This window comes from Corticium candelabrum, chromosome 4 (genome assembly GCF_963422355.1).
Source record: "Corticium candelabrum chromosome 4, ooCorCand1.1, whole genome shotgun sequence".
Lineage (NCBI taxonomy): Eukaryota > Metazoa > Porifera > Homoscleromorpha > Homosclerophorida > Plakinidae > Corticium > Corticium candelabrum.
In genome coordinates, this window is record NC_085088.1 from 4120689 (window position 1) to 4143068 (window position 22380).

A 22380-nucleotide genomic window follows, 5' to 3' on the forward strand; every position below is an offset into this window, starting at 1 on the left:
ATATGAAGGCATTTGGAGTTTGCTCCAGTAACGGACAAGCTGGAACTAAGGGTGTGCGGCCGGTGGGAGTTCCCACAGGAGGCGAGTGTTTTCGCGGTGGAGTGGCTAGCACCCTCTCTGTAAGCGCAAACTGCATTGTCGTTCAGGCTTCGGCTTCAGCAGTTTTATGTCTGTGTTGGTTTTTGCAGGGACCGAAAGGATACAAGGCTAGACGTTGCTAGCAGTAGGCCGTGAGAAAAACGCGAGCTGAAATGTATTGTGGTATTTCTCGTAGGGCGACCGAGGAGAGCCTGGAGTGAAGGTAGAAGTTGTGTTGTTGGAGACTCGTTGCGTGCTGCGTCGGAATTAACTAGCGCGTCGTCCGCATAATAATACAGCGTCTAGTGTAAATTATTTGTACGGGTCGCGGCGTTCGGGTTTGCGTGCCAGACCGCTCTCGCGGATATTTTGTTGCACTGATTGTTACAACGCTTAATAGCTGGTCTGAGGCCATTGTGTTGTTTGCTATATCTTTATTGTTTACATTTTAGGGTCATCCAGGCCCAGCTGGACCAGAAGGGACAAGGGGACCTAAAGTATTGTGACTAATATTTATTCAAATTGCATGATGTGTTAAATTTGTTGAACAAATAACAAAGTTAGCCTTAACAAGAATTGAATAATTTATTTATTATAGGGTGAAGAAGGGCCTCCTGGAGGTGATGGACGTCCTGGAGATGATGGTCGTAAAGGAGTCAACGGTGATAAAGGAAATACTGGGTCTTCGGGGGGCCCTGGCCCTAGGGGACGTCAGGTATGTTTTGATACAAATTGACAGTGTGTTTTGCTCAGGTATTGTTTTGTAAGGGAGTTCCTGGGGAACCTGGCCATACTGGAGAGCCTGGTCAAATGGTAATTTTGTACATATCTATGCTTAGTTTTTTTGTTGTAAAGATTTGAAATGTTTGGCGTTTAAGGGGTTGCCAGGTGATGATGGAGTGCCAGGGTGTGAAGGAAGCAAAGGAGTGAAAGGAGATGAAGTAAGGTTTACACATACTACTCAAGCTTGTAGCCATCAATTTGAAAGTTTTGGGGTTGACTATCAGTATTAATTAATTGATCCGGTGCTTGTGTTTCTAAGTCTTTGGACAAGTTGTCAGGGCTTGAAAAATTGGTCCAACTAGTTGTTGTCATTTTGACGAGTTTTCCAAATTTTTAGTTTAGGGCAATGTGTTGATATCAATCATGGTGTTTAGTGGTATGCCACCATTTTGTACGGCCTTCTAGAAATCAGTGCAGTGCAAGCGTACAGCGCAGTATTCCCGCAATGGCATGCAACTGACACACACACATTACCGCTGAGCCAAGGATGCAAGGAAGACAATAGTGATAGCTAATTGAATTAGAGATTAAACTCATACCACCTCTCTTTGTCAAAACAAGGCGGGGTTTCAACCAGACTTCCACTTATTACATTGCGTAAGTTGTTTGTTTCTTGCTACTAAAATCATGTCTACCTATTTCAACCTACAGGATTTACCATTGTCTCCACTGCTCCCTGGTCACAAACTCATGTCTTTACTTTGTCGAAATTCTGAGATGGCTTATGCACGCCCAGTTTCATGATTCGGGATATGTACAGTTTGTCAACCTACGATGCGCTACTGACAGTACATACTATGCGTACATGTCATTGTATGACAAATGTCCGAATGTGAGCGTCAAAGCGGCGCATGTTTCAGTACAGTACAGTTATCCACCTGCATACCGAGAAAGCCATTACAAACTAGTGTTGGTCTGCTCTAGTCGTCATTTGACGACCTAGACTAGAACGTTAGTTGTCAGTTGTAAAATTAACTCGTCATATGACAACTTGACGACCTATTTTTCGAGCCCCGAGTCATATACTAGAACCAAACCTTACTTAGCTGATTAGGAGTCTGAATGCCTGCATGAACACACGTGTGATAGAACACATCACATTTTAAGAAGTAGTAATAATAATGCAATAGCCACTGGGAGAAACATTGAGACTGTGAACTGCACTTTACGACAGTTTGGCTACCAACTGTTTCCTTTGTGAAAGAAAATCCACTTGGCTGATGAGTTCTGCAGGCAAGTGCACACGCAGCAGGGTAGTTGGAGGAAAGCATGTTGTCTGTGCAGAAAACATCGGTCAGCAAGTGTGCAGGGGCATAGCGTGACCTCTAGAAATGGGGGGACTTCACGATGCTATGAGGCACACCCACTTCCATGGACACGCACACTTTTATTGGCTTATAATTGACTGATACTGTAGAATCAGTGACAGACCCAGACTGGAAAAAGGGTGGTGTATATACTATATACGGCTTTGGCCTCACACGTATTTATACAGAGCACGAAATAAGGTCTGAAGGAGCACCGGACATGATGTCCTGTCACCTTTATATTCAGCCAGACATAGGAGCTGTCTGGTCAGACATCCAAATTTGAAAATAGTTTCTTTTGAAGGTTTTAAGTAGAATTTTCTAATCAATTAATTAAGGTTGTTAAAGAAAGTACACCCTTGAAGCAGCTGGCAAGAATTCTGTTCAATTGTTGCAGTTCAAATGATGATACTGCATCACAAATGCTGTCTATTGAAAAGAGATTACCGTATTATATTATAGGCAGCCATGATCGATGTCGTTCTCTGCAACTTTGAAAAATTACTGTATTAAAGTCCGTTCCCGAATAGGAGAATACGTGGGGGAAAACCCGTATTTTCTGAAGCGGACGTCCTAGCGAGTTAATTCCAACATCTTTGGAAAGCTCACAAGGAGGCGGTTCCAGATCAGTTAATGAATACTGTAATTGGTTCTTTATTACGACAGAATTTGTAACTTCCTGTAGGACACGCGCTTGGCCCTGCCCTGCTTCTTCATTTACACCAGGTGTCAGATAACTTCAAAGTCACCGCTATAACGCCCACTACTTGAAAGCTGATGCGGACGTACTTTGAATTATGGATTGATAAGTAAAACAGCTGTAGCTAGCAAGCTTATTTAGTTGAAGCATTGACTGAACCTTTGAACGTAAGTTCATAGCAAAACGTGTCTTACTGAAACCGTTTAAGTAATTAACTACACCCATCTCAGCTCTTCAATTCTTTATCCATTAACCGCAGTTCCCACGTATTCTCCTATTCGGAAACAGACTTTAGTGTAACGTCCTAGAATGCACAGTACTGTGGAGTACTTCAAGCAGACAAATTGTTTATAATTAGCGGAAGTACTTGTCCCAATCTCCAAAATCAATTAATCTTGAATCGATGTCTATTTTTGACTCGATTGTCTCCGTAATAGACTCAACTGTATCCATACTCTGGAGCTTCGACTTTGATGATCTTCTTTGCTTGTCACACCACCACAGTTGTATTGCATTGGTTGGATCCCAATTGCATAATGCAACTCCATTTACTCCAATGCGGATCAAGTCGTCAAGTCTCTCTTCAGTCAGATTGCATCTACGATTAGACTTCACACAATTCAGTCTTGAAAAGACCCTTTCAACAGCACAGTTCGATACAGGGAGTGAAAACACAAGCTCCACAAGCAACAAAAAGTTGCTCCATTTGACTGTATCAGCACGGCTAAAGAGATGCCACCATATCACACAATAGTGGTCAGTGGTCAAGTTTAGGTATTGCTTGGCGTAATCTATTATCACATGCCATTCTGCAAGGAGCAGTGCTTGATCCATGCCTGCACTCTTCAGAGGCTCTTCAAAACGACTGGCCAAAGCTTCTACTGGAAATGCTTCCAGTGTAAGAAAATCTGTTCTTTTCCAACCATGTGTAGCTAGCAATGTTGCAATGGCAGTCAAGAGGTTAGAATTTCTATCGTTTACACGATCTTTTAGGCAGAGACAGATAGACTCAGTACAGGAGTTTTTGCTCTCCACAAGACTTCTCTTGGCTTCAGTAAGCTTTGGAATGTGAACACCTTGGTAAGTTGTCTCAGTGTCTTGTTCTTTTATCGGAGAAAGAACCTTTTTCACTGTGGGGAGGTCGCTTAGGTTGGTGGACTTCATGGCATCTAAGGATTGTGCTGCCTTGACCAAAGCGTTTATAACACTAACAACGCACACCTCTTCTTCTTGTAAGTCCTTGCACAGTGTAGCACATGGCTCAATTAAGTCATGCATCATTGCACATCGTAGCAGCACCTTGCCATCACTCCATTTCTTGGCATACCCAATAAGTCTTGGCTTGTCTGTTACCTTGACTGACTTGTTACTGGCTAAAGCAATGATGTGGGACAACTATGCTTCATATCGTTCAACAACACGATTCATTGCAGCCAGTTTGTGGCTGATAAATCGAGTGCCACAAACACGTAATGGTCTGTTCCCACCACTACAAGGGAAGTCATCTGCATCTGCTATGGATGTCATATCGTTTACTATGCCTTTTAATTCTCTGCACTTTTTAGGAGATTTTTCATAAAGGTAGTATAACCTAAGCAACATATCATCCACATCCAAAAGCACTGGATTCCCTTTCAGAGCACCCTTCAAAGCCAATTCCAACCTGTGTGCCAAGCACCAAAACATAACAACCCATGGAACTTCTTTCTCTAGGTGTCCCCTCAATCCTCCAACTGCAATGTTGGCACTGGCACCATCACAACCAAATGAAATCCGTTTCTTCATCCAGTTGTCTATCTCCACAAAATCAAATGCCCTTTGAAGGCACTCATATAGACCCTCTCCAGTTGTTGACTGTGGTTGCTGGAGTGCTAGGAGCTTGTTTCGAACGTGGATTCGACCATCACGGCAGTGGCCATCGAAGTAAGATGTGTGAAATACCTCATTTTCTATATTTCCACGATCTGTGCTGCCATCAGCATGAATGCTGAAAAAGTGCACAGCATCTAACGTGGACTTGAGTTCTACATGATATGCACGAGCTATGTAGTCAATGAAGGTTGCTGGTGCCTTTTTATTCTTGTAGTTGGCTCCAAGTTCTACTCCATGTCGTTCTTCTAATTCAAACAAGGGTATAAACTTCTTGAATGAAAGGTTTTTCTTTGCCAAGAAATAGGCAAGGTCAAACTTTCTTTTCAGTCTAACCTCAGCCGAAGGGTTGATGGTTGTTAGGGCCTTTGCAATCGGTACATACTTTCTGACATCACTGGCTTGGCTTTGTCGAAGAGAAATCATAGCCTGTTTATACATGTCTGAATCAGCATGTCCTTTGAAGGCAGATGATCGAACATTCTTTGAGCCTGCAATAAAGCTCATTGTGAAATTCTTGCAGCCTTTCAGTTTCTTCTCAAACTGTCTGCAGACTGAACAACTAAGGCAGACAACAAAGCCATTAGCATTGTGTCAAACTGCAGCCATGTAGAAGTGCCCAGTTCCTTATCACACTCAGTTTTCCATTTTCTTGCTGTTGTCAATGTCACAATTCTATGTTTAGGAGCAGATGATGGTGCACTTTCACTTGCATTAGCAGTCACTAACACTGGCTCATGTTGTGATAACACTGGAACAGGTATGGGAGTTGTGTGGCAAACTGGTGACATAGGGGTTGTCTGCTTCTTGATGTGCCTGACTGCTCACCCAATGGTCTTGGAGAAAGATACTCAAGCAAACTTCTGCTTTTCGCCCTCTTCGGTTTTGAATGACTATTTGGTGGGGAGCTGGGCCGTTTCTTTTTCTGTAAATCCTGCTTCTGGTGATGTGCTTGTGGTATCGGGTTCATAGATTGGCTGTTAGATTCTTCATGCCACACACATGGTACAAAATGGTTAGGATGTGGTTATAAACCATGCCATACAGTTTGGGTGGAGGACCACATAATGGTTACCAGAACAAGTAGTGGCCTCATCGACACTAGGGGTTGACTGTCGAGGATGGTAGATAGTGTTCATGTAGTTCTGGGTCAGTAAACCAAATTTTTTAGGGTAAATTGCTTGAATTGATCTATTCAGGGTGCTTGCTAGTTCTGCTAATTCTAGTATGCTTGCCCAAGTGCCCAGATGTGTACTCAGAGAACATTGATGCTCGATGCCTCTGACGAAAGCATCACTGAGTGTCAAACCGACTGACAGACTCATAAGAAATGTATTACTGGCTGCCTTGCTGAGGGTCTGAGACAACAAGGAGGCCAACGACAGGAATTTGTCTGTAGTCCCCTGCATTTCAGCCCCCCTAACGAAGTCATCAAAGTAAAATGAAGAATGCTCTCGTAGCTCACCAGTGACATGCGGTCTCAATTCCCCATGGTGTCGCTCATCACCATGACTAAGAAGACTGGCAGCTCTAAAAAGACAGTTCCCATCAGCTCCAACAGCAAGCGGTACCAAACTGGGGTATTCGCCGTCCAAGTACAAGAAGGCAGAGCCGCCTACCTATGTTGTGGATGCTTGAGCACTACACAGAGGAGTGAGGCGAGCACTTTGGGACAAGGCTATAGTTAGGTTGGCAATGTGTACCGGGAATTTCTGAAACAGCGTCCAGCCAAAAGACTAGTCTCGCATAGCCAGACTCATTTCTGCCGCGAGACTACCAAAAGACCACCCACTGGGTGATCTCTTGGAAACTGTTCTCATTTACATTCCATGAACCGAATGAGAATCAAGGTTGTGGTGCATGGTTTGATGTTGCATCTCAAAGTTGGTCGATATTTCGAGGCTGTATTAGTAACGTGCGTTACTATACTACAGTGTACGTACAGGTTTGGCAACCAGACAGTGGTCTTATTAAGTATACACTATGGATTAAAGAAGGAACCTCTAAAGAAACACCTGACAAGAAGCGTAGGAGGACAGTCAGGTCTGGTCGCACTCGTAAGTTTCTAAAGAGTAAAGGTATGCAGGACGTTGGAAGATGGGCCTCACACTTGCCTACTCTGTGGTACTCAAGTCAATCTGCCAATTTCCAGAGTTTCCTATGAACCGCCCGGGCGCTTATTGAGAACCGATATTCTTCTATAGAATCCCAATTTTCGTATTGCTGTCCTGGGCACTGTTTCGGAAGTTGCTGGTAGTAGCAAACTGCCAGGCAGGAAAGGGTTTGGTATCTCTCTTTGATGTTGCTGTGTTGCCGCTTCACTGATAATCAGTGTAACTAAATACCGGGTTTGAGTTCACTAAGGACCAGATTGGTTTAATTGCCTTGATCTTCTTGTCTATTTGTCAACATGGGCGGTTGTAGTTGTTAGGTTATCAGCAATACTTGTAGGTTTTCTCTGTAGCCTTATTCGGCGTGAGATTTATCATCATCAAGTGCTATATCATGTTACATGTTGTTTCTGATGTATATCTTCTGAGTCGGATAAATGTTAGACAAGTGATATGTGACTGAGTAAAAGTAAACAAATAAGTTAAGCGATTGACTGGCTAAGGAGCCCTCTCCAATTGTCGAATGTTTTCCAAAATCCAAACAACGTTTGTTTCTGGGTGGGTGGGTAGGCTGCTGTTCGTATTTGAAAGGTTCAATGTGTGATTAATGTCACAGACGAGGCAGACCAGTCACAGCTTTGATTTAGAGCTGTCCCACCGCTTCCTACCAGACACATTGTATTGCAGTACGCATACGTACTGTACATCGAAGTGGCACTGATTGCGACCAGTTTGCTGGGCTCGCGAGGCGATTGCAACACGTGGCATTCTTCCGTGTCCGTGTCAGTTCGACGATTCTCGAGCATGCCATGCAGACGACTCTCTTTGGAAAAGTAAAGCAGAAGGAACCATTTTTCCAGAACGTTGCAAGTGATGACTCTGTGTACTACGTAACCGTGGAAGCCTTATGGCAGTTGTCGACGCGATCTGATAGAAAGCTCTTTCTAGCTAAGGTGCAAGAGAAGTGGAAGAAGACTTACAAAGAAGACGCCAAGGCTAGAGACACTCTTTTAGAGACTGTAAGAGAGCAGTTATCTAAGTCTAGAGCTCGTACTCTGCCTTCTTTTGTCATCAAGGCAACAGGGGATGCTAGGGAACGAGGATTCGCTCAAGTCTCAGCAAACGAGGCTCACCATTCAGAGTCTGTCACAGAAACTGGCAATGAGACTGCAGCCAGAGAAGATACTGGCTCATTGGATGCTGATTGTGCTTGGAGTCAGTAAGGAAAAGTTGCTGACAGACGATGTGAGGGCAAAATTGTCAATCGTTGAAGGACTGAATGAAGTTACAAAATTATGGGTCATGTATGAGCAAGAGAAACGTACGTATCACCAGATGTCTAGCTTTCACTGGAAATCCTCAACTATATTAAAAGGAATTGATGAGGTCATGTCATTGGTAGAGAATTTTTCCAAAACCATGAAGGTCATAGCATCTTTACAGATAAATCAAGCTATTCTACTTACACCTGCTGGGTCCAGTCAGATCATGAAAAAAATGGATGCCCTTACTGAATTGGCTGCATCTTTACCAATGTTAAAGAAACAGCTGTTGGATACAAGTTGAAGGCTACATATTCGCAATGACCAAATAAAGCTTCGAGTCACTAGGAGCACTGGATCTTCAGAAATTTACCTTGATTGTCGCCATGACCCATTGTTCTCTTGGTAAGATGCTGAAGACAGCATATACACAGAAGACGTCAATTGCAAAAAGCCTCTACAGCCATTGTCTAAGGAACAGTTGTTTTCGTGTTCAGAACTCCTATAGAGTACCAATGCCATACCATTGACTGCCGTGTTTTGTCTCCTCGGTATCGATGCAAGTGTTACTTGTTCAGATCCGTTTGCCTTTCAGTGAAGAACCAGGTTCTAGATGCGTTCCCTGTAATGAGTGTAACCAGAGCTACAGATCAGCAATGCATCCTAATCAACATGAAAGACTTCTCTCTCTTGTCTCAGGGTGACACATTTGCTGACATCTTTCTTCTTGCTGATGTTGCTGATAGAATTTTTCAGGTCTACAAGATGAAAACCAGGCTCCCAAACAACATGTGGCATACTCAAATCCTAAACCAGTTGATCTACCTACTGCTTGCCAGCTCCCTCAATTACGACCAGGACCCAAACCATTCTTTGAACAATTTCCAGAATTGATAACAGTTGTTACTGATTTCGTGAAGCTGCATGGTTTCTCTGCTGAGGCGAGACGTCGATCGTCTGTTGGTAATATGGTGGGTGTATCGTTAAAAGATATCGTTGAACATGTCAAGCAGAAGATACCAGAGCTGAAAGAAACGAGCATATCGCGACATACCATTCACCGTCTCCTCGTTGCATCACATATTAAAGGGCAGGAGAGCCGCAGCGTGGTACAAGAACCTTGTAGAAGGTAGAGTGCCAGGGAAAAGTAATGCTTTGCATAAACATCATGAACATAGCCACTACTGCTTTGCTCAGGTTGGGTATGTGTCGGAGTTCTGTGCTGCGTTAACTGAGGAATGTCAGCAGTTCTCTTGTGATGATATGAACAAATTGAACGTTGGAATTTTAGCAGTGAGTCGGTACCATCAGCTTTCTCGATTTTTCCCTATCCAGGATGCACCCAACTACTTCGACCATGACTTTCCATACAGGAATTCAAAAATTATTCCATGTGGGTACATGATGCTTCATAATGGTAGTCAGAAAGCTCCAGGAGGTACACCGATGTGTGCTAGAAGTGAAAGTCCAACAAGATGTTATTCCAAACAGAGAGATAGAAGACGAAGTCACAGTGTTCCAGCCAAGCAAAGAGGAAAGTGTTCAGTAGGACAGTTTACTCGAGACAGGCTGGGTCGTCTACATTACAAAGTCCCTTTAACTGGCCCCCTATACATGTTCAATCAGGCGTCAAAGTTCCACAGTGCAACTGTAACGTGTCATATATCTGACATTTCTACCCTTCTGCCTTAGCTGCGATGTCAAGGTAAAACCATTGTGTCTTGCATTGTTGATGGAGGACCAGACCAGTCTCCCAAGTACTTACTAATCTTCTTGGCTTATGGTCAGCTATGGCTTGATGAAGCTCTGGATGCCTTGTTTATTACAACACATGCCCCTGGATCTTCAGCATACAACAAAATTGAGCATGCATGGTGACCATTATCTCGGAGCCTAGCTGGAGTTATCTTCTCAGCTAACTTACCAGGAGAGGTGCCGCCCAGTGAGCAGCGACTGACGGAGGAGGAGACTGTCCAAAAAGAAGCCCTGGTATTTGACACTGTTTTATCACAACTGAATGGTTGCTGGGATGGCAAGATCTCTGATGGTCATCCAGTCCGATCTGTGGGTATCAGCTGCCACAATTCTGGCCGAAAGTATGAGCACCACGATCTTCTTCACACATTTGTGAAATCTTCCAGAAAAACGATACTGAGTACACCAGAGCTCAGCTCCATCTGCAAGCTGCTTTTGTTCTTGTGTCAGCATTCTGTTCGAACCAAATACCACCTTCAATTTGCCAAATGTGAAGACAAGGGATGCCATCATTGTACCTCATCGCCAATTGTTGCTATCCAGTCAATGGCTTTCCTTCAGAGGATTGGTGGCAAACTGTTCACACCGACGCCTAGTGAGGTACACCCAAACCATTTCATGACCTCTTTAGAGTGCATCACCCACTTTGAGCTAGGAAAACAATTACATCAGCCTCATCAAGGTCTTCCCTGCCAGTTTGAGCACTGTGAAGATGGTTGCCTCGCCTACTGCTTTACCTCAGCAGCAGACAAGCAAAAACATTAGGTTATTGTGCACTCAGGAAGAAAAAGAGTTCACACTGAGGACGACCATCAAGGAGAACGTTCCCAATCAGAAATAAAACGTTTTCGCTGCACTTTCCCAGACTGTAATCTTGAATTTGCAACTCACAATCAGCTTCACAAGCACAAGAAGCAGCAGAGCCACAAACTCTCAAGTGGAAGAGCAAAGAAGAAGGCATAGAACTTTGAAGTATGTTGCGTTGAACAATGTGCACGAGTTGATGAGACTGTTGCCGTTTCTAATAATATTTATAGTAGGCTTCTATTTGCTTGTGCATGTTGTTGAAATACGTACCAAATGCGCCATACCGTAGCCTCATTCCAAGATGCCCTTCTTGTTTGTGTCTTGTTCAAGAGCCTGTCGCCGCGTGCTTCCAGCTTGTCCACATGTAATAGGCCATGTGTTACACATAAATATTAAAAGGCTAACAAATATGCAAATGAGTATCAAAGAATTGTGTTCGTATTTAGGGGAGGCTGGGTGGGTCACGGACAATACGAACGTTGTTCGGATTTTGGAAATCATTCAACAATTGGAGACGGCCCCTAAGTGCAATGTGTTGACAAGGTGTGCGTACTGGAGCTAACATTATTAGCTAAAACAGATTGGTAGTACTATAACATATATGGTACAGTATTTTGGCTATTCAAGCATGGTGCAGTATTGTACTGAGGAAGTTAATAGCTACCTTACTGCTCCTAATGTTTTTCGAGTAATAATCTTTTCAAAAAATTTGTCTTCGAAAAACAATATAGGATAACAGAAAATATAATTGTCGGTTGTCCAGGCTTTTGGTTTTTGCGCTTGTGCATAAAACGTCATCAAAAATGGCTGCTATACGGAAGTGTGCAGCTCAAGATGCCAACCAGAAATTCTTAGAAAATTGAATCAGTATGAAAGAATAAATAAACAAATAATTAAATCAAGAAATGAATAATATTGTACATCAAGACCTTGAAAATTTTAGCATTCATAAAAAAATTCTAAATTATTTTTGGAGTCTCGGAAGAATTTGTCTTGAAAAACATTAAGAGCAGTAGGGTATTTCCTTAGTGCTTATTTGAAAAATATCAGCAAATGTTGGGCTTTGTAGGCCAGCCAGAAACAGATTTGAGGTGCTGATGACTTTAAGTCAAAGAGAATGCTGTCTCTGACTGAAAAGATGGTGAACTGCAAGCAGACCAGAAATTGCACTATGCTATTTTACAGGTTCTGTTAAAGAAACGTATTTTTGGTCAATGCAATGTTTATCCAACATGTGTGTCACATGAACCATCAATGTGCGTGTCTTTTTATATACCGGCTGACTGATCGACCTGAAACAGCATCCAGTTGGCCGTGAAACAACAGATCTTAGTTGACGTGGCCATTCTTAGAAGTAGATCTTTACACCATTCTGTGTTTTTGAATGGAATGACATCGCATGATGTTATGATGCATCAACTTACCGTACTGCTCCTAATGTTTTTCGAGTAATAATCTTTTTGAAAGTTTGCCTTAAAAAATAATAGGATAACAGAAAAAATAATATTTTGGTCTCAAAATTGTCTGTTGTCTTGGCTTTTGGTTTTTGCGCATGCACGTGGAACATTGTCAAAAATGGCCACTAGACATAAGTGTGCAGCTCAAGATACCAACCCGACAAAAAAAGCGAGAGACTTTTCTTCTCGACTACGGCTTCCAGTTTCAAACCGAAATGCTATTGCCACTTCCTGTGCGATATACCACTTCGGTGGAGAGTTAACTAGTACGTAGAAAACTTTTGCTGCAGTATTTTACTTGGGAAAGAGATTCCTGATCGATATAGCTTTAGAAAATCATGAAAGGGAACTCTGTTTTCTGATGTTGTATTTGACATTAAAGGAGCACTGTCCAGATTTATGCGCATGAATCCTGCTACGCCCAAGCCTTGCACTTGACGGGTTAGATCACGCTGCTCACGCAGTTTAGGTTAGTTAGCGCGCTTTTGTAATAAGAAACATGGCGTTCCCGAGGGATGTTACGACGGTGCTAGGTGAATTTGACGATGAAGAAGCGCAAGACGATGTACTTGAGCCAGTAGGATTTCTTTGGGTTTTTCATTTTGCCTCGTTTCTACTCTGCTCTTGTCTGTCTGTGAATAGGACAGTGTGAGATGTAGTTGCAGGGGGAAGTGCGCTAGGTCTAGACGTGGAACAAGAGGCTGCGAGTGCAAAGCTGCAGGCATGCATTGTGTGACGTTGTGTTCGTGCAGATATGGAGTATGTAAGAATCGTGGCGAAGTACGTATACTTTTGTGCTTGCCTCCGTGTATACTTACTGTGCAATGTAATATTACTATCATTTTGCAGGTGGTATTATCATAGCATTGCCTTGTACATGCATAGACTGATGAAGGAGTCGGTACAGCTACACTAGTCGGTCCTCGTCGAGAAGTGGCTCCTTCTGCTGATGAAATTGAGGTTTCTGTGTATATATATGTACAGTGCCTAGCAGATGTTGCTTTATACTTTTTGACTTCATTCCATCAGGACCCTAGTTAATGGCCAAGCCCAACTTTGACGCATGAAGGCTTAATTTCTGTTTGCTTACGTTACCCTAGTTTGTTTTGCCAAATTTTGTTTAAGATAGAATTGAGATGAAGGTATTACAGCAAATGCTAACACTACCAACTTGATGAAGTCAATCTGTGTTATTGTGAGGTACTATCCTACTGTGTATTTGATGAGCCACAATTGTATCCCATTACATCCTGATGGAATTCTGCCAACAATCTGTATATCAACAACTGCCTGTATATCAACAACTGTGGTAACTTCTCGTTCTCTAGGGATTCGTGAGCAGCCTCCACGTTAGGCAACTTCAAGCTATTGTGACCTCCTTCATCCTACATTCAAGGGGATCATTACACCTTGCTGAAGTGTTTGCTAACGTTCGTGAAGAGAGCAATGACAGAGATCATCCATTCGCTGCACCACCAAGTCACTTCCGATACCAGACTGAGGCTGACGGGTGTGGAAGACTTTGAGTGGCGTGTCCTGGCGCGTGAAAGGGTGAGGAAGTTTTGAACTTCATTGCCTCTGAAACCCTTCTCTGTTGGTAGATTTCGTTTACGTGACGCGTCGTCTTGTGCCTAACGTTTTAATTATCAGAACGATTAGGGTTGAAATCTTTCGTACCGTCTAACGGGCATCTTTTAACCCCTTGAAATTGTGTGTATAACTCGTGAGCTCAAGAGAGCGAGTTAGGAGAATCCACATGGACAGAATACGGGAACCGTTGCTACGCGCAATTGTCATTGGTGTTTGTGTGGGTGTGGCGAAGGAGTTTACTAGAAATCAAGTGCCCGCTGTGCATAATACGGGTATTACTGATTGCATTTTAGTTTCGTTTGCTGTTTGATCTAACTGTCAGTAAGTATGATGCGCATGTCTAGTTGTTACCTTTTTGCCATGTATGGGTAATCAGGGAGAGTGTTTTTAGTACACTAGGCATAGATGAAGAGAGATGTGCATGACTCACTTGTAGGTACACTTGGCATAGATCAAGAGAGATGTGCGTGACTCACTTGTAGGTGGAGTCTGAGAAAGTTAATTACTTAATTAATAGGTTTTAAGTAGGTATGTGTTTGTGTACCTCTATCTGGTTTGCCTGAGAACCACGTGGCAATGTAGCAGTTAACTGTGTTTTATGAGAGTATGAGAGTTGACTAGCAATACTTGGTTCTGTGTTGTGTTGTATTGTGCAGCTGCATAGGAACTTAGATATGGTTGAGGGGGCACACATTTGCCTGAGAGGCCGCATGGTTCTGCACAGCAAGGCTAAAGATATTATTAATTAATCTACATTTGCATGCAACACAGAAAAAAACAGGAAACCAACATCAGCACTATTGTGTTAGTACAGTATGTCATGTCAATGTTATCTGTTTGTATGTTTGTTATTTTTATATATTAGCAGGTCACTTGACAGCTGGAAAGTTGAGGGGCACGTGCCCCAGTACCCCCTGGTTCCTACGCCTATGTCAGTGTGTGTGTGCGTGTGTGTGTGTGTGTGTGTGTGTGTGTGTGTGTGTGTGCGTGCGTGCGCGCACGTGTGCATGAGCGTGCATGAAATAATGCAAGTAGCAAGCCACTTTCATCTTTGCTTTATCTTGTTTGGATCAGAGAGTAAGTTTCTTAGGAGGAATAATGATTATTAGGTATATTTGTATGTTTTAAACTGCTACTGGTCTTTTCAGCAATTCATGCACTACTTTTAACAGTGAGCATTAGAAATCAACAGAGCAAGTCATGTTTGTAGGCTAGAAAACTGTCCACTTGTACTGAAGTTATATATATATATATATATATATATATATATATATATATATATACATATATATATATATATATATATATATATATATATATATATATATATCCCAGATTTTCTACTTGGTCGTCCAGGATATTTTGATATCACAGTAAGGAATTCCTTCCAGCAGTCTCACATTGTCCACTCCGCTTATTGTGCTGGTGCCGCTGCAGCAGCTGGAGAGATGGAGAAAGACGATCGTCATAAAGACAACGTAGAGGCGACAGGAGGTGTTTTCTACCCGCTGGTAGTTGAGTCCTACGGAACGTGGACCTCCAGTAGCTTACAAACTTTAAAAACAATTGCTAGAAGGACATCTCTCCGTAGTAGTATTACTGTTAGCAGGGCTATCGTTAATTTTCACGGGCAGCTCTCTCTCCGCCTTTGGCAATTTAACGCTAGGATGATTTTGGACCGTTTGTCTTTGTTAGGTTTAGACAGAGACTACTCTGTTTGTTCTTCGTTGTGAGGCCCCTCTAGTGGAGGGGTAGCTATTATTTATATTTGAATAAACTATATGTATATATATATATATATATTCAATGAAAAAAAAAAAAAAAAAAAAAAAAAAAAAAAAAAAAAAAAATATATATATATATATATATATATATATATATATATCATGTGGTATGAATGGTCGTTGTGATAAGAGTGAAGACAAGAGACTAATCAGACCCAATCTTACCCAACTATCTATCTATTGATATAAAAAATATTGCTGCATAATAAATTACATTTACTTTGAATTTATTGTGCTTGTAGGCGTTTGTGATCATGAGTTTGAGTCATGGATTTTCCAAGGTAGACAAGTCATCAGATCTGCTGTTTGGCTGCTTCATATGTTCCACTCGATTTCCTGGAAGGTTCATTCGTCTTGTCAAAACTAGTAAACCTTTACAGTCATCATCTCATGAGGAAGAGTACTTTCCCTTTCTCAGTATTCAATGGAGCTCACGATCAGTGGGTGACTCTCAGCCTGCTCCTGCAAGCGAAGTCCCATGCTGTGTGTTTTGCTGTAAGGATCTACACGAGCAGTGGGTGATGTACAACAAGAGAGAAACACCAATAGATAAGAGACAGTATCAGACAAGAAGAAATATTCACCAAGTACAGAAAGATGGCTCTGGTGTGTGTTACCTTTGTGGAAGCATTTCTCGGCTGTCCACAATGTATCGTCTTTCCATTAGTTACTACCCTTTTCTTTCCAGCTACCCTTTGCCATACGGTGCATCGGATACCGATTTGAAAGGTCGGGTTGTGACATGTGAACCTTGCCGATCGATGCTGTACACTCAATGGAATTGATTTGAAACGGAACATGTGCAGGAGCCGAACCGTGTGTATAGGATTAAGATAGGAAGCAATGAGGTTCGAGTCTCAGCCACGTCACTTCCACCAAAGGTGTGGTTGTTTGGTATTAGTATCGGTTGCTTTATTATCACTAACTATGACTTTGTTTAGGTGAAGGTGATTGAGCCAGGTGTTGTCGGATCACTGCAAACGGTCACAAAACCTCAGCCTAGTGCAATGGTGCATGCCACATCAGTATTGGGACAGAAATCGGCTCACATTCACAGCCAACCACCAGTGGTTTCTACATCTCAAGTGTTTGGCAGGAAAGTGACTGGTGTGCCTATTTCTATAGTTCTATCAACCAGGGTTTACAGAAAGGACCTATCATTTCTAGTGCATCTGGGCCAGCCAATCGGATTATTGGAGTAAACAGAAAACAGTTACCCCAAGGCAAAGTTTCTGGAAACATGTCATCATCACTGACTCAAAAGCCTGCTAATAGTTCGTCTCACCTGATGCAATTGTCTGGACCGCCCACAATCACAGGAACAGAACAAGTCTCAAATATTCGATTGGTTTCTCTGTCAGACAATACTGGCGAATCAAGAGACATCAATCCTGATGGAATGTCTGAGCAGCGATAAGGAACATGCTATTTGTGTGGCATACATGTTTCCTTAAATCTACTGAGCTTGGTGTCTACCATTTACAATGAGTCAGACGTCGGCGTGTCATCATGCTACTCATTTCTATGGAAGCTCCCACCTGCTGTTAGTGCTCAACGTCATGATGGCTCAGGAAGAGTATATGTTTGCATCGACTGCTATGCAAATCTTACGGTACTCGAGCGTGTCCATAGTATTAAGTCTACAGACTGTATTTCTGATGTAGTTCTTAATGACGTTGCTTGCTTTTGATGTGGTGCAGTTCCCGGCAAGGATAAGTTGTGGTACTTGTCATGTCGGCTTACAAAATCCGGTATTCCATATTTTCCTAGTTTGTATAATGCACCTTGAGCACAAGGTTCTCGACCAATTGACAAAAACGGTCGACTAATAGTTTGTTTTTCGTGTCGAGACGAATGTTATGTGAAATTTTATGAATACTGGAGACAAAATGTTAATGTTGAGGCTCGGAGTTATCTTCCAAATTTTTGCTGCTACATGTGTGGTGCTAATTGCCAAGGTGACGTGATGAAGTGGATTTCTTCATATCCGAATGATTGACTGGTCAACAGGACTGCTACCCGTTTATTCTAAATTTGAAGCCAATGCGTGGTACTGCAATGATGAATCGGAATGGCTGTGCATTAGTCTGTGGTCCTTGCAAAGATCATCTCTATGCCCAGTTCTTGACAATGGAGCAGGCACGTGTACCACTACGATTCAGATCATATATGGTGAATGGTCGAGTCTTTCAGCCACCTGCAGATATTCCAGTAAGTGAAATGTGTAGATTTGGATTTGATTGAAAATTGTGTGTAGGTGTGAGAAATTAAGTATATATTATTGACATAATTATCAGTTACAAACAACGAACTGCAGTTGTTGTGGTTGTAATTGTGCAGCTTGGGTTCTCTGTCATATGGATCTAGTTTGTTGCCGAAAATCTGAATGAAGAACCTGAGTACTGTAGTTGCACCTGCTGTTTGTAATGTCAAGTGACAGTCTGTCCCACTTTGAATCAGTTTGTACTTTTTGTGTATACATTACTTTTTTGTGTATTGTTATATCTGTATACAGTGTATACCATGTTTAATACCTCACATTGATATGCGTGCCTCTATGAGTGACAGTTAGCAGACAGTGTGACCAAGACATTGTGCAACTAAACGAGCATGGTCTTATAAGCAAGGTGACATTGGACACTCAAACTATAGTAAGCTAGTGTTTGCGCAGTCAACACGGCATTGTTTCTGGAGCAGTAGAATTTCTAAGCCTATGTGAGGACCTACAGCAGTATCTAAAGTAATCGTGAAGTGTGAGGAAAATGCATCGATACAGATGGTGAAAAAGACTGCTGTGCTGAACAGCTCTGTAAAGGAGTACACCAACTAAACAGTAATGCGAAGTACATAGCTCGAAAATCCAATAGTAAGTGAATTGTTCATACTTTAGATGATTGACGTAATGATTAGATGTTTGATGTAATGATTAGATGTTTGACGTAATGATTAGATGTTTGACGTAATGATTAGATGTTTGATGTAGTTGTGTGCCTTAATGGGTATAGTCATGCTTTGTGATCCATACTACAGTCTGTTACATAACTTAGCTATGATAACGAGCTTTTTTCTCACTTGAAAGGGCATGCCCTTAAATCTCAAGGTATAAGGGCAACTTGCAAATTTTTGCACTCTGATAGCTTGCTGTTCTATGTGAGGTAAATGTATCATTATTACCTTTATTCCTTATTAGCTCAGACAGTCACCAGGAGAATGGTGTCTTTGTGTCATGTGTTGTTGCTACTTAGAAAGTTTTCTATGTTTGTAAATCTTGCATGGATAGGTGTGGTTACAAAGTTTTCATATATGTAACTTCGTAGCCAGTTATAGGAGAACTAAACGATAAACATGTTTCTAATCTAGAAAAAACAATGAGGAGCTGTTGGTTGTGCTTTGCTGTAAAATGTAGTAGACGTGATGCATTTTAATATTATGTAAATGATTTTAATAGATATGTACAATAATCTCTCATTAAATATGTATTAGAGTAAGTGATTGTAATTGATTGTATTGCTGAACTTGATTTTTGTGATAGAAGTCTATTGCTAGTCAAGCAACTTTCATTAATCTATCGTCATCGTTATCATCTAGTCATTCTGCAGTAAGCACGACGACAACAACAAGCAAGTCAGACTTAAATGATGATGTCTCATTCTCAGGCATTGTCTACTTCTATTCCAGCTGTATCAGCATCTGCTTCTCAATCAGGTTTGCTGGTGAAAAAAGATCTTGCCATTCAAAACATTCTCAACTCTCAACCAAAGCTTGCACCGAAGCCTGTCTCGGGTGAACTGGAATTGGCGGGGCCTCCTGCAGGCTCACTTTCATCACATCTGTCGACTGTTTTTTCATCTGAAGCGAATATTGGTGCAAATGTTTTGCTGGCTGTGAAGTCATTCATAATGAATGTTTCAGCGCCAGGTCAAAGTGGAAAGTCGTTTGTTCAAACGACAGCTACAAACACACATGTAACAGAAACACTGTTGTCAAGTACATCGGGTACCTCTCAGGTTGTCACTGAACAAGAGAAGCAGCAACGTCTGCAGGAACAGCAACATCGATTTCGCACCCAAATTGATAAACTTCAACAGATCTTGTCTCAACAATCTCGACAGCTTGGTAGTTTATCAAAAGATGAAGTAGCACCGGATGCTAATGAAGAGGCAGTAGGAGAACAAGGCACACCTGATGAAAGTGATAATACGGTTACTTCTTGGAAACATGACTGTAGTGAGGCTTTGGTCCAGACACAGAATCATGCCAAAGCTGTTGCAAAACACAGTGAAGAAGTACAAGATAGTAAATTTCGTTGATTTGTGAATGACCTTATTTGTATGTTTAACTAGAAATTGACCTTTTTTCATGGTGTTGGTTTGGTTGCTAAAGAGGAGATTGATCGTGCGAAGAAGTCTTCATCAGTAGTTGTCAGCTACCCATTTATTGAAGGTAGGTGTCAATGTTCTAGCTTGATTTTGCCAACTGGTAATGGTGACGTTGTATTTAAATGGTGTCTCATTTTAGTGACTTTGTTCCCATGTCTGTGACTATCAAACAGTAAGAACAAAGAGAGTAAGAATGATAATATGGCATGTAGTCAATGTCAGAAATATGTGCGCCATACTTCTAAAGCTAAAGAAGTGTCTAAATGGCCTCTGCTGGGTATCAAAATTGATGGTGTACATGGCTTTGCTCATGCAATCTTTCCATATGTCTGTTGTTGTTTTACCAATCTGCTAGAAGCGTAGTCAGTAAATCTCATTCAGTCTCTGTGTTGCATTTTATACAATATCAGTTTGAATGGTGACATGGGCGGGGTTAGGGTCTGGCTAAACAAGACTAAAATGGTACATTTGCAGCCTTAGTACTAAGAACTTTGTTCCTGGACCACCCCACCACTTCCGCTCCCAAGAGGCAACAATGGATACTTTTCATGCCTCAATCTGCTATCTCACGAGAACACTGTATGTTGTCAGCATGTTACTACTTGACTGCACAGCTGATTAATTAACTAAGAAACCAACTGACTGCTGACTCTGTTTGCCAACTTTGCTATTGATACATACCGTATGTCTATGTAGAACCAATACCTGTCGACAGTGCTGATGAAGGTAACACTGTTCAGTGTCACATTTACTAGTGGAAGACATCAAAGTCATAAACACCTTTGTACATGTACTAATAGGTGGTGTCACAGCAGGGATGACGACTAGAAACAGAATGCGATTAATGAGGAGCAACCAATTTTACTCTGTCAATGTAAATGCACATCCACATGACTGTTTGTGATTTTGAATCTAATTACTTATTTACAGGAAGTGGATGGGGACCTTACACCACCAAGAATTGATCAAGGTAATATGCGTATTTGTAATTGTTGTATAGGTAAAAATCTTGTTTATCATTTACAGCTGTCAACTATCGAAGATTGATTAGTTCGGGGAGCGGATTTCACGTGCTGTCTCAAAATGAGGACATGGACCATTTTGAAACTGAACCACGTGCTAAGCGTGCTTGTTACAACGTAAATGAGAAGAGGTTGAATGAAAGGCATCGTAGGCAGAAGCTGATTGCAGGACTGGAGACCAACCAAAGGAGTAGACAAAAACGAAAGAGAAAAGAGACCAGTCAGGCATGCTTGTTTTTCTGTAGCAAGATTTTCTACACTTGCAGAGCAATGTTTGAACGACCAAGGTTTCGATCTGAGATGTTGTTGTAGAGTATGGCTGGTGTTGTCTGTTGTATATGCTCTGGAAGTGGTGGTGCTACATGCAGTGGTTGTAACCAGTCGTATCATTCTGATTGTTTAGATCTGCAACGGACTCAAATTTTTCCAGTTGGGCAATGGCTATGCCCTAGATGCACAGTACGACTAGACTATTTTTATATGATCGTTTTGTTTGTGATCGAATCTGTTAGGACTGGGCAAGTCAAGGTCCTGGACCTGATGCAATTCGTTGGCCCGGTGTACTCTCAATTGTTCGTTCAGTGTACACTCTTTCTGCAGGTTGGTCGGTAGGTCTTTGCAGTAGAGCATGTAGTTGATGCATGTCTGCATGATGAGTGCATGATTCTTGTTTGTATATACACTAGGATTGATTTTTGTAGCTCGATAGTTGCATGTGTTGCATGGGTACAATGGATCACAGTCAGAACAGTTGAGTGAGTAGGCAGCATTCACGCGAGTCTAATGTAGATTTCTAGATGCAGAGGGAATGTAACTTATAATAATTTAGCTGCAGAAATGGTCTATTGTTATATGGGCTGAGTGCATACATATAACAAAATAATAACTACAATGTATTGTATTGTGTGCAGAATGCACTGCTGAGTCAAGATGGTTGCATGGTAGCATTAAATCGTTGGAGGGTGAACGGGCAAACCTTGGAAAGGAACTTGATCGTTTGACAGGACAAGTTATGGTATAGTAAACATCACAAGTCTTTCTTTGTTTCATTGTTTGTAGTTGTTGTTTTTTGTTTTGCTAGGATTTGATTGGTAGCAGGAACGAAGGAGCAGAGGCAGATACACGTTTGAGTAGAGAATACAGCAAATTGACTGACATGCTCAAACAGCTAAGACGACTCTAACTAACCGTATTGGCTGATACAGACAACCTATTAATTAAGAGTTGAACCTACATAGTGCCTTAGACCTTAAAAACACTTTGACCGAAGGAAACGTTAGCAGAAGTAATACTGAAACCATGTATAATTTATGTAACAAGGTGTATAATTTTTTGACTAAACAGTTTGGATAATTGGTCATATTTTTAAGGAAATAGCATAAAGTAGACACGTTGGAGGAGTCTGATTGGACATGAAACTGTCGAGGAGGGAGGGTAGCTACAAATCGTATACACATTTATGTTTTGTCTATTCAC

At 41.7% G+C, this 22380-nt stretch overlaps 1 protein-coding gene and 1 long non-coding RNA gene across 2 annotated transcripts; both read left to right on the forward strand.

The window, feature by feature from the left end:
- The first annotated feature begins 577 nt into the window (after positions 1-577).
- On the forward strand, positions 578-1030 carry LOC134177853 (uncharacterized). The gene is made up of 3 exons (XR_009969561.1): positions 578-793; positions 847-891; positions 957-1030. It is a non-coding gene; the product is annotated as an uncharacterized LOC134177853 (long non-coding RNA).
- Positions 1031-17622: 16592 nt separating this feature from the next.
- LOC134178707 (uncharacterized) lies at positions 17623-21681 on the forward strand. Its single transcript, XM_062645591.1, has 9 exons — positions 17623-17714; positions 19036-19789; positions 19847-19946; positions 20579-20608; positions 20683-20756; positions 20813-20852; positions 20909-21191; positions 21308-21363; positions 21417-21681. Exons 2-8 carry the CDS (start codon positions 19139-19141, stop codon positions 21354-21356), a joined length of 1227 nt encoding a protein of 408 aa, XP_062501575.1. The 5' UTR covers positions 17623-17714; positions 19036-19138; the 3' UTR covers positions 21357-21363; positions 21417-21681.
- Positions 21682-22380: the final 699 nt, after the last annotated feature.